We start from the raw sequence: 13,471 nt of genomic DNA on the forward strand, positions 1-13,471 counted from the left end.
TTATTAGAAAGCCAATGAAGTACAGCAATACAATATTGACCACAAAAATTAGAAGCCATATCTTGTAGTTGATGTTTATTTCATCTGTAGCTCCTGCAGTTTCTTCCAAGGCGTTGAGTAAATCGAGGGTCACTGGGTGGTCGTCCGAAGCTGTCGAAGTAGATTCCGTATCCATTCTTGTTGACAAAGAATGCAACCCAATGTACTCCTGGTTTTGTGTGGTCATCGGTGTTTGCAATGATTCCACAGGGACGGGGCCATATCATGGGATTTTCTCGGCTAGATAGACTCCTCCAGTGCAGGCATCGGTGTTTGGTAACAGTTTTAATAACTGGCGAGTATCTATAAAACTAACCGTACAGTGTGGTATCTTACTGAATACTAAATTTTATTCACTACTTCTCTATCTCATATACTTTTTATTAATCAGTTATAATCTACAATAACTTGTCTTGAAGAATCTATTTGTAAAATATTATCAAATTCCGAGTATACTACGCAGTTCATATTAACTTCAAGAGCACTAGCAAAACGTGCTAGATTAGCTGATAGCTCAGGTGTTAAATCAAAAGCATAATGAGTGTATCCGTGAGTATACTCGATACGTGAGATACAGTTCCTCGTATTTCCAAAATGGATACCTGTCCCACTAAATAATGTATTAAATGCTTCCACCTCTAAGTAATTGTTCCCGTAACTTAGCTGTAACGCTCGACCCAATAGTTGTTTCCCGTCAATGTATAAGGAAAGATAGTTTAACGAAAATGTTTGGAAATTAAATGGGTTATGAATTTTTGAGCCATTATATGCTCGATTATCCACAAAACCAATTATTATTCTTTGAGGTAACTGACCCACTACAACATCATCAATGGTGTTGCCGAGTATACCCTGAGATAAAACAAATGATTTTACTTCAACTTTAGTTAGCGGATACTTTGCTGTTGTTTGACCCAAAGTCCTCGCATGAGCGATCAAAATACTTGGACTGATTTTTACTCTTCTGACAACTAACATTGCTTCTGAAATCTTGACAATGTAGTTATTTGCACTTTCATCCATAAGACAAAATGCGTTTTTTGAGCGGATTAATCGAATTCTCATTTCGACTCCGTTAAGTAAAAATTTATCTTGATTAAAAAAATCACAATGTAAATGTCCCATCAATTCAAACTCTTTTCCTTTAGACGAATAAGCGATACGTTCATCTAGAGCAGTATTTTTCTGTGCTACTACAGCATCCATGTGATCCCGGGTATCCATAGACCATAAAGACATTTTTAGATGACTTTTCTTTGCGTCAACTCCATAATTTAAAAGTGTTTCCATGTAAGCCCTATAAGCGTAGGCATTATTGGGCGGGGAAATCATTTTTTGATTGAAAAACACATCTACTTGATTAAACATTGAATGTAAAAAATTATTTACTGGGCCCACAAAATCTTTTTCATCTACTTTGCCATTTGGTTGTACAATTTTTGCTTTAATTTTTATCATAGTATGTGATAAATCAATGTATTCTTCGCCATGTCCAGGTACAACAAATTTTATCGGTGCGTCGTCCGACAAAGATGACATAGGATTGTAATACGTCCATTGTGATTGTTCAATACTTGTTTGTGTAGGAGGTAGTGTGAATAAATCTAGTTCTGACTTCGGGCACTCAGCCGAATGTGAATGTAAAAACGACATTTTTAATTAAATATATCGTACACGTCACGTTTCTTTCGAGAATTTTTCACTTTACGCGTTTTTTTAGTCAATTTTTGTTTCTTATTGATTTTACTTTTTCTTTTTACTGTTGTTTTTTTCTTAGTGTTCCGCTTCTTCACCCTACCACTTCTGGTAGCTTTAGGAGTAATTTTGCGTATGTGCTTTCTTTTATATCCAGAGCTCCTCATGATCTCATCCAATTTTTCTGATGCCTTTCTTTTAAGACGTAATCCTGATTCTGTAAGCCTATGCTCCAACGACTGTTTTAAAGGAATTTGTCCTGCTGTGAAATCACTCAACACATTAGCACCGGCATGAAGTGCCTCTTTTCCTATAGCACATGCTGCTTTACCAAGAAACGGGACTACTCTGCGAAAGAGCCCTCCGAGAAAGGCCCCTATTCCATGTCCATGCTGATAAGACCCAACATAAACTTTACCAAATCTATTATATTTTTCAATGTGACCTCCTTCCGCCTGATTATTGTAATACTCGATATAATGAGACATTTTTAATCAACTCTCTTAAAGTGCAGTGTAACGTTCAATGGTCCGTAGTCAAATGGTACAGGATCGCCGTCATTATCTCTTATATCTATTTCAATCGTTCTAAATGAATTTGATAAAACAGGAATATAATTAGGAGAACCATAAGTGTTAGTAATCATCATACCGTAGGAATATGAACTTGAATCTATAGGTATTATACGTAACAATGCAGAGTTCACATCCCCAGTTACGTAGGGGGAGCATATATCTGAATATATAAAGAGACTGCTGGGTAAACCGCGTATTAAACTCAGAGATACTTATACTTGTGAATTCATAACTCCTTCCCTTTCTATTACCAATTATAAATTTTTGCTGTTTATTTTTATCAGTATAGCGTTCAAAGCCTAAAATATCTAATAAAGTATTTGACAGTTCAAGGCGATGACTAGTGTCGTTACAAAAAGGAGGTTCACAAATTCGTTTTATTCTAGTATATCCTGCATCATTTATTTCAAAATGAAAATGCTTCATCGTCGGAAGAAAATAAGTCAAATTATGTGTTAATCGGTGTGGATCATTATAAAGTCCAGGCGGAAAATAAAAATCATCACATATATCTTCTGATCCTTTAGCTCTTATTAAACATATTTTACTTTCTTGTTTCGACTGTATATGAAGAAAACTTGCCGGAAACTGTATCTCTTTCAAACCAACTACCCATTGACCTTCTAATTTAATATGCTCAGGTAGCATTGTTGTATAATTGGTCACTGTGTTGTTGGGGTAGTAGTTCATACTACTGTCACTAGGTAAAACCATATGAAACTCTATTTTATTCATTCTGATATTGTCGATACGAGAACCCAAGAATTAAACTTATCTGGGTATCCCTGCCACTTAACTAAGTGCTGTTTATTTTTTCCTTTCCTTTTTGTCTTAATTATACTTTCAATTATGAACTCATCCTTTTCCAAATCTTTCTTCACTAGGGTTATGTCTTGCTCGTAGAAGAACCCATCAATCTCCTCACCATTTAAATCTTTTAATTCATAAACAGGAATATTTTGTCGAAGCTTGGCTTTTACTATTTGAAAAACTTCTTTTGTCCAACCAGCCTCATAACCTTTCTCAAACGTCGACTTGTACTCACTGATACGAACATAGTCATTTACCTTATATTTAAATGTTTTTTTACGGGCTATCGCTTCAGGAAAACGGTGTCTAAGGTTACGTGATGCTTCCATAGCATTATTAATATTGACTGAAGCGGGTTTCATTTTTATTGAGCTATGTTTTGAGTGATTATAAGCATTAACCATTTGCTGTAATACATCTAAATATCGATAACTTTTTTTGTGAGTAAAATAACGCCACATTCTTTCTTTCAGTGTACGATTAAATCTTTCTACAATCGTTGCTTTTACATCAGGATTACGTGCAGTCCTAAAGTGTATATCTCTCGATTTTAAATACTCTTGTACACTACCGGCTACAAATTCTTTTCCTTTATCTGTTTGTAAAGTTACAGGTATACGCCCATTACTACGGTCAAAAATATTTTTAAATCCTTGAAGTACGTTACGTGCCGACTTATCTACTAAGGGTTCTACCCATGCATGAAAGAAATAATAAGTCACTAATTTGGTGTATTGTCCATATTTAATAAAAATAAATCACAGATAATAGTATAGAGTACAAGAGTCGATCACGAGTTTATATCAAAGCACTTATTAGACATAATTCGATTGCGTTTAGTTTTCGTTGAGCTCAATATAAATTACATGGCACCGTACACATGAATATTATATTATATACACATATATATATAGAGCGCAGTGATGTGAAGATTGAGTTTATCGAGTTTATGGATTACGAGTTTTCTCTATAATTTTACACGGTACCATACACGTGAATTAATATGTTATATAGAGCGCAGTAAGGAATAAATTATAGACAATTAATGATTTACAAGTATCACAAATATTTCGAGTATGAATTTAAGTCCCAAATAATTTTAACACGCGACATGTTAGTCTAGTCGACAAGTTGAAAATGGTCCAAAATAGAGATACTGCTCTTAAAATTAGGTGCAATAGCTCATTGGATCCGGAATGACACCTAGAAAAATGTCCTAGAAGTGTGTATTAGCACGTAAAAAATTGCAAAAGTTATAAACAATTAAAGACGAAAAAAAGAAGGCATTCCGTTTTTTGCCAATATTTCATAGACTATTAATATTTAAGAATTCTTACAAAAAGATTCTTAAAGAGGAGGAAATTTCCAATAAAAAACTCCGACTCCCCGGATTTCTATCTCCATTATTTATAATTTTAATTTAACGCTGAAAATGGGTCTCCGCGCGACATTTTTAGGTTGCGCGCGCGGCGTCAAAAGCGAGTAGGACACATTAATTAATTTATTTGAGGTATTAAATATTTTTTTTTAAATTTGAAAACATTATGGTGTATTCTGAACGCTTTAAATAATTTATTCCCGTTGGAAATTTGACTCAAAGTTAATTTTTCAACAAATTGAACGATTGTTAACTAACGAAATTTTCTCGAACTTACGTCTTCATTATAAATGAAAAAAAATGTTTAAATAATTGTCGTATAAATTTTTCGCTTCGTGGAGCCTTTCTTACATACATACTCAACAAGATCACGCCATAAAAGTTTAAAAAATATTCATACTTTGTTTATAATAATTTTTCTACTTGAACAAAAACTAAAAAATCCAAGTAATGATGTTAAAAAAATTTTTTTTTTTCTTAATCATCATATTATCGTTTTTTTATTGATACAAGATATCAATTGCATTGCAAAAAAAATTTTTTCCACTATTTGTTGATAAATTTTTTATAAACAAATTGATTAATTCAATATTTTTTCAAAATTTTTTTTCACTAATTTATTACACAGCGAATATAATGATTTTTAAAAAAAAAATTTTTCCTTAATAACAATTTTTATTTGTTTATAATCGTTTTTTTCATATTTCTATTATTTAAATAATTAGTTAAGTAATTATTTTGCATCTAAAAATCATAATTGACAGTCCTCTATAAAGTAACAAAAAAAATTTGTTTTTTATCAACAATTCCATTGTTTATTAACTTACCAATTTGTTATAAACAAATTTTTAACTTTGTCATATTTTTTTTCTGAAACTTCTAAAAATAACAAAAACAACTACATATAACAAAGTATAGAAAAAAATTTTTTTCAATTTTTTATTGTACTTTTAAAAAACACGTGCTACAAAAGTTGCAGCGGCTGCTTCATTTATCTACTAAAAAACTAATATAACGTTTAAACTATTAGGGATACGAAAATAAACATTCAGGACAATTTTATAAAGGATTAAACGATCTTTCAAATGAGCTATTAAAAAATTTTTTAGTCATTGCCAATCTATTGTTATGCGCATTTGTTTATAAAAACAAATATATTTTTCGATGTTTGTTGAAATCTCGTGGTTTCTAACTAGTAAGAGAACCGTAAAACAGAAAAAACGGCATTTAACTTTTTAAAAAATGCATAACAATAGATTGGCAATGACTAAAAAATTTTTTAATAGCTCATTTGAAAGATCGTTTAATCCTTTATAAAATTGTCCTGAATGTTTATTTTCGTATCCCTAATAGTTTAAACGTTATATTAGTTTTTTAGTAGATAAATGAAGCAGCCGCTGCAACTTTTGTAGCACGTGTTTTTTAAAAGTACAATAAAAAATTGAAAAAATTTTTTTTCTATACTTTGTTATATGTGGTTGTTTTTGTTATTTTTAGAAGTTTCAGAAAAAAAATATAACAAAGTTAAAAATTTGTTTATAACAAATCGGTAAGTTAATAAACAATGGAATTGTTGATAAAAAACAAATTTTTTTTGTTACTTTATAGAGGACTGTCAATTATGATTTTTAGATACAAAATAATTACTTAACTAATTATTTAAATAATAGAAATATGATAAAAACGATTATAAACAAATAAAAATTGTTATTAAGGAAAAATTTTTTTTTTTAAAATCATTATATTTGCTGTGTAATAAATTAGTGAAAAAAAATTTTGAAAAAATATTGAATTAATCAATTTGTTTATAAAAAATTTATCAACAAATAGTGGAAAAAATTTTTTTTGCAATGCAATTGATATCTTGTATCAATAAAAAAACGATAATATGATGATTAAGAAAAAAAAAAATTTTTTTAACATCATTACTTGGATTTTTTAGTTTTTGTTCAAGTAGAAAAATTATTATAAACAAAGTATGAATATTTTTTAAACTTTTATGGCGTGATCTTGTTGAGTATGTATGTAAGAAAGGCTCCACGAAGCGAAAAATTTATACGACAATTATTTAAACATTTTTTTTCATTTATAATGAAGACGTAAGTTCGAGAAAATTTCGTTAGTTAACAATCGTTCAACTTGTTGAAAATTAACTTTGAGTCAAATTTCCAACGGGAATAAATTATTTAAAGCGTTCAGAATACACCATAATGTTTTCAAATTAAAAAAAAAATATTTAATACCTCAAATAAATTAATTAATGTGTCCTACTCGCTTTTGACGCCGCGCGCGCAACCTAAAAATGTCGTGCGGAGACCCATTTTCAGCGTTAAATTAAAATTATAAATAATGGAGATAAAAATCCGGGGAGTCGGAGTTTTTTATTGGAAATTTCCTCCTCTTTAAGAATCTTTTTGTAAGAATTCTTAAATATTAATAGTCTATGAAATATTGGCAAAAAACGGAATGCCTTCTTTTTTTCGTCTTTAATTGTTTATAACTTTTGCAATTTTTTACGTGCTAATACACACTTCTAGGACATTTTTCTAGGTGTCATTCCGGATCCAATGAGCTATCGCACCTAATTTTAAGAGCAGTATCTCTATTTTGGACCATTTTCAACTTGTCGACTAGACTATGTAGAGTACGAGTAAAAACCGAGTAATAATAATTAGATGCGTAGAGAGCCGAGTCTGAATGTATAATAATTTTTGCAGTCACAAATAAAATTTGATATTGATTTTTGAGATTAAGTATGACTGGATGACTGACTGATGACATCAATCACACCAGTTGGCGTCAAGAACCAATAAATAATTAAGCAATGAGTAATGAAAGTAATTGTAAATTTAAAAATAAATTATTTGTGGCTGCAAAGTCACGTGATGGCGAGTATATATATAGTGTAACACAAAAACTAGACGCTAATTTCTGCATTATAACTTCGTTCTTTGCCTTTAGCCTCCAGTCTCAATACGAATAGGGCGCCAGGTAATTTTTATCACTGGAATCACCAAACCAGTAAATCATGAAATTTTGGATAATTTTTGATCTGTGGAATTATCACCAAAACCACGCATAAACAAATTAATTTATAAACTAGAATTAAAACTTAACAAAATGCTCAGAACTTATTAGCAAAACAAAACGGAGACTGGAAAACTAAAAACAGAGTTACGGTATGCCATGGTGTCGCTCAGTGTGTAGGTTTATGGAGAGAGGGAGTGGTCCGGGTTACATCATTCCCCAAAGTCATGTAGATTCATTTTAAATTTGCAACTTTTATTTAACAACAAATAATCTCAAAACTCTATTTAACAATAAATAAAATACGATAGCTCAGTACAAATAATATTTTTCTCTATAACGAATGCTGAATATATTAAAATTAATCTTAACAGAAAGTAAATTGACGTCTAAACGATACGTATCAATATTTTATAAATCAATCAATTGATTAACTAGAACTAAATGATAATCGGATAATATTTGGTAAACTAGAACGATAATTATAGATTCGATACTCTAGAACATTCTCTTCAGCAAAATCGTAAAACTAACGTACATGGGTCTCATTTCGATGTTAATTAGACACTAATTGGTTTAACAATCAAACATATTTCTTATAATTCTTTTATAAAATAATATTAACAATGGAACATGATCGTGACTCTAAAAATGTAACATTATTCTCATAATTCTCTCAGATATTGAATCTTTTCTTTAATTAAAACAGGAGCATAATCCCTCAAGACTTTTGATTCGAACTCGATTAATTATTTATAATAATTATTTCATACCTGATGTCTGGTGAATAAATATCAAGTAACGTCTTACACTGTTTTTAAATAATACTTCTGTAGCAATAATCTTAATCTGTAGCTTTCCGCAATGCCTTGAACTGTAGCGCCATTACTGCACACGTCTACTCGCATCAAGCGACTAGAGTCGAATGCCCACGTCCGTACTCCTCGAAGGTCTCCCTTCGACTTCTCTCTCTCAATTCTCAATTCCCAAACTCAATCCTATCGTTATCAATAACTGACCTCTATATTCTAAATTCTCAAATCCAACCCAATCTTTACTATAACGGTAACTGGAGGCTCAAGTCCTCACCAAACGTACTCACTAACCCCATTCTGAGTATGGATATCCTTGGCAGTTGCTCTCCTGGAACAGACTTCAGCTGGGATCATAAAACTTATAAACTAAGTGACCTATGACTTCCTCAGTGGTACAAGTGGTCATGACTTATCCTCTGAGGCCTGTCAGACTAATAATTTAAAAATGACCAAACGGCTTCCACAACAGCAACGGTCACAAAATTACTGTTGAGGCCTGCCAAATCAAAACTCCAAAACTGATCCCATTCTGCCTCCGTCAAATTCCTTATATACTGGAGCACTAGCATCTCAGCTAGACCTCTGCAATCAACCAAGAAGTCTCAGAGGGATAGAACTAGGTTCTATCATCAGATGATACCGGGTGACTAATTTAAGTCCCGCTCCACGGTAACACTGACTCGTCCACATACTCAAAATACTAAAAATCCAAAACTCAAACAGTCATTTTCCCAAACTTTAATCTCAAATCATATCCCATAATAATTTCCCATAATTCTGATTCTAATTCTTATTTTCTTTATCCCAAAAATCCATAACTGTAGCCAGACGTTACTCCATATTTAATTCTTAAACTATAACTTAATCAAAAAATCTGTATAAAAATCGTAAATTACTGTAAGCTAAACTATAAGTCTTGAATTACCATGCTCGTAAATACAACAAAATTCGTTGGTGTTTGTGACGTTCACTTTGATTTGACCCCCATACGAAAAATAACGTCACAATAGATATAGCCGGCAGGTTAGTTTGACACGCGGTCAACACAAAAATGATCACAGATTTTATGTATGAAGTTGAGAATATAATTAAAAAATATAGATAATAAACAATACCTGATGAGTCAGCGAGTAATAATCAAAATGAAATAATCAATGAAGCAGAGTAATTTGCACGATATAATTAAATGTTATAAATACTGATAGCACGTGGTGTTCTATAACAGGTGTTGTAGAATAATGCCAGTTGCCGCGTAGCTGGCTATCGAGTTGAAATTCCGAGTATCAGAGGGCGCGTCGATAGCAGCACCTCTGGTATAGTAGAGCGCAGAGTTATCAAGTGTTCTGGCGCGAACATTTGATATTTACGCAACAACATCCTTCGTATGTTCTTTATTTTTTAAAAATAAATATCGTCTGCCAGGTGTCTGTAACGTTGGCAGATATTGACTCGATAGTGAAGATAATAACTGTTCAAAATTTTTTTTTTTCCGTAGAATTTGCCGAATTAAGTTTTTCTATACTTTCTTGTGGTACTAAAACCATTTTTCTTGCATACTCCATATTTTAAAAAATATTTGATAACAATAATGCACCTATTATCAGACCCAGTAACATAGGTAAAAATGCACCACCTTTTTGATTAATAATTTTTTTCTTTATTGACCAATTTTTATTTTTTTCCGAAAGTTTTCGTAAAATTTTTTTATGCTTGGCTAGTAATTTTTTTTCAGAATCTTTTATTGGTATATTACCACGTAAAATGTTTAAACAACATTCACAAATAACACGAATGAAATCTTTTTTTGCGTGACGTAGTATAGCGCGACGTTGATCAGCTGATGCATTCACAAGAGCTTGAAAAAGAGCTGCGTTTTTGCGCCCAATAGCTTTACGTGCAGAACGACTGCTAGAAGATCCTTCCGATGCCATTACAATCGTATAACTGGAATATTATAACGTGAATCTCACCTCCTTTTATATCATGATTTTTTCGCGGAATATAAACATAATGAATTGAATCTGATGGAAAAATACATGTTCTGACTCGACAGTTTTCAGGTGTAGTTTGTTTAAGGTCAAGAAGTAAATACCCATGGGGCTTAGAAGTGGCATCAAAATATGCTTCTTGTAAGAACTTGGGATTCTCTGGATATACCTGACGCGCTAAATGAGAAATTTGTGCACGGTCACGAGGATTTTTGAACACTGTTATATAATTTGTATTGAGTGATATATCTCGTTGACCTTTTCCTTGATGAAACAAGTTTTGAGATAAAAATATTACACTTAGATTTTTGTGGTGACTACCTTTGGTGAGCAAATCTACTATTGAGCCGCTAGATGATTCGCGCATTAAATCATCAATCACTACTAATTTTAGTAAATTATCCTCAAAGTCTCCGGATTGAGGTAAACCTTCACGAAATTCAACAAACGATTTATCATAGTCAGCATAACCATGCTGCCACTCTGCATAATAGAATACGACTTTATGAAGTTGAGTATCACAAATTTCTTTGATTTCTCGTAAAAATCGTTTAACAAAAAAAGTTTTTCCACACCCTGTTGGACGACAAATCATGGATGTGAATGGATGTTTCCATCGTGGATCCATGTTTCTTTCTGAAATATAATTTTAATTGCAGGGAAATATATAGGAAATGAAACGTTTATTATTGTATTCAAATTTTTTATTGAATAATTATTGCATTCAAAATTTTATACATTAAAAATACACTCACGCTTTCAAGATTTACACACTTCACCAAAAAATTTACGTAGTTTACAAAAAATTTACATAGTTTACAAAAAATTTACATAGCTTACAAAAAATTTACATACTTTACAAAAAAAATTTATACTCATAAAAAATTTATAAAAAATTTTTTCTACTTTACAAAAAATTTATAAAAAAAGTTTTCATACTTTACAAAAAATTTTTATTCTTTGAAAAATTTTATACTTCACAAAAAAATTTTCGTACTTCACAAAAATTTATAAAAAAATTTTTCATACTTCACTAAAAATTTATAAATTTTTTTCTTTATTTCTTAATCTCCGGCTTAGACCGTTTATATCCATATGGTAAGCTATCTGACTCACCCAGTCTACGTCTCTTGGGACCAGTTGCTCTGATAATTTTTGTCTCTTTCTGTGTCAAAACTTGGTGATATTGATCTCTACGTATACTTGTGTAATTAATATTAAAAGAGTCTACATTGTCGACTACAAGAAAATGTACAGTATTATAATTAACTAGTTCGGATGTTTCAGCATTTAATCTTACCCCTTTTAATTTACAACACTCGGCTGTAGCTCCGTCGGGCTTTTGTACAATGTAGGCATAAACTTTGGGACCACCAGATACGAATGATGAAATGTAGCTACCCTCTCCGTATCCTTCTAACTCGTCAGTCAGATCACCAAGAAAATCACCAGTTGGCAAATCTCGTGAACCATCACTGACATAAATTACAGAGTCTGTATCGTAATATAAAACCTGTCTATCTAAGTATTCTAAATAACTGTACAGTTTGAGTCTAGCCTGTGCGGTTGTAAAAGCAGCAATAACTACATTTACCCTGTCAGATGGAGTGAAACTATCTAAATTATTAGTCCAATTAACAAAAATTGTATCTTGATTAATCAGTACAAATTCAGATATTTCTATTTCGGGATTGAAAACTAAATCACAGAATTCTTCATATGAATTCACAATTGATTTTTTTTTCATATTTTCCCACTGACCAAATTTACCCCAAAACGAATTTAAAAATAGTTTAGCTAAAGATCTCAAACCAGGATTTTTTTCAATTTTTGAAGGATCTAATTTAACTCCTTCCTGTTCCTCATATTCACTCAGATATTCACGTTTTGATCTTTCATATGTGCATTGACTCGGCCATCCTGAGGCCTCCTGCTTAGTCTTTAAAAAAGTATTTATATATTCTACAAAGAGACCTGTAGTATTTTTTTCTTTTGGGTTATACTGTACTACCTGATAATCCCAAACCTCGTCAACATTTTGAATGACATAGCCCTTTTCTACAGCCTTACGGAGCTCACATGCCACCCAGGTGCCATACAACTCTCTATCCCTTTCATTTTCATGCGGACATTCCGAGTGAATTTGATTCTGGCAGCAACTCATACATAGAGAGAAAAATAATTTGCCATGCGCTCTAACAGGTAAAACTGGATGGTACAGACTTATCGGAGGTAATACTCTACATTTTATCAACCCTTGTACGTTTTCAATATTATTATTTGGTGCTATATTTTCACAATCACCATTTACGTAAACTACAGGGTGTCCAACCGGGAAAAAACCTGTTTTTAAAATCCAAGGATATAATGAGCATACATCTACATTTCGGATCTTTTCAATATCTTTTCCGGAAGAATTTTTCCTAACATCGTAGTATGTTTTCACGTTACCAGTACGCCCTCCGAAAAATGCATCACGTGGATTTAACGTTTTCACTGCCATTACTTTTGAGCTATCACGAAATGATTGTAACTCACCATTATTTTTTTTTTCACGATTGAACTCACACTCCCACATCTCTGTGAGTTCATATCCACATTCTCTAATTTTAGAGGCTTGCATTTGCGTACTTTCATACCGTTAATTGAGCGGTACTGATTTTTTGTTTCTATCTTTTTATTTAAATACGGAATGTTCACGATTATTTTTGAAACATTTTGGACACCCGTGCCAGAAACAACCATGAAATTGATACGCATATTTAATACGATTTTTATCCATTCTATAACCATCTAATTTTACTCCGTTAGGCGTTTTAATTTCACGATTCCGTAAAGCATGCGTTATTTTAATATTATTTTTATGTTCAACCCATGTGAGCCATTCGATAGCGACACGTGATTGATTATCCCCTAAACGATACCCCATACGCGGTGCTATACCAAGTTGTTGGTTTTTTAAAAAGTTACGTCTGTAAAACAGCATGCAGGTTGATGCTATCGTTACACACTCTGAAAACGGACAAACGTTGCCGCATTTTAAAATTAAATTACGGAATTTACTACATGCTAAACGTAAAATGCTAACATCTAATCGACAATAAAATATAATTTCTTCCTTAAAATTAAAGAAATTATTTGATT

The 13,471-nt window shown here is 31.8% G+C and overlaps 2 protein-coding genes across 2 annotated transcripts; both read right to left on the reverse strand.

Moving 5' to 3' along the window:
• Positions 1 to 426: 426 nt before the first annotated feature.
• Positions 427 to 2,222, reverse strand: LOC130673908 (uncharacterized). The gene is made up of 3 exons (XM_057479123.1): positions 1,838 to 2,222; positions 855 to 1,481; positions 427 to 545 (listed from the first exon to the last, which is right to left on the reverse strand). Exons 1-3 carry the CDS (start codon positions 2,220 to 2,222, stop codon positions 427 to 429), a joined length of 1,131 nt encoding a protein of 376 aa, XP_057335106.1.
• Positions 2,223 to 11,384: 9,162 nt separating this feature from the next.
• Positions 11,385 to 12,905, reverse strand: LOC130673909 (uncharacterized). The gene has a single exon (XM_057479124.1). It carries the CDS (start codon positions 12,903 to 12,905, stop codon positions 11,385 to 11,387), a length of 1,521 nt encoding a protein of 506 aa, XP_057335107.1.
• Positions 12,906 to 13,471: the final 566 nt, after the last annotated feature.

This window comes from Microplitis mediator, chromosome 8 (assembly GCF_029852145.1).
Source record: "Microplitis mediator isolate UGA2020A chromosome 8, iyMicMedi2.1, whole genome shotgun sequence".
Classification (NCBI taxonomy): domain Eukaryota; kingdom Metazoa; phylum Arthropoda; class Insecta; order Hymenoptera; family Braconidae; genus Microplitis; species Microplitis mediator.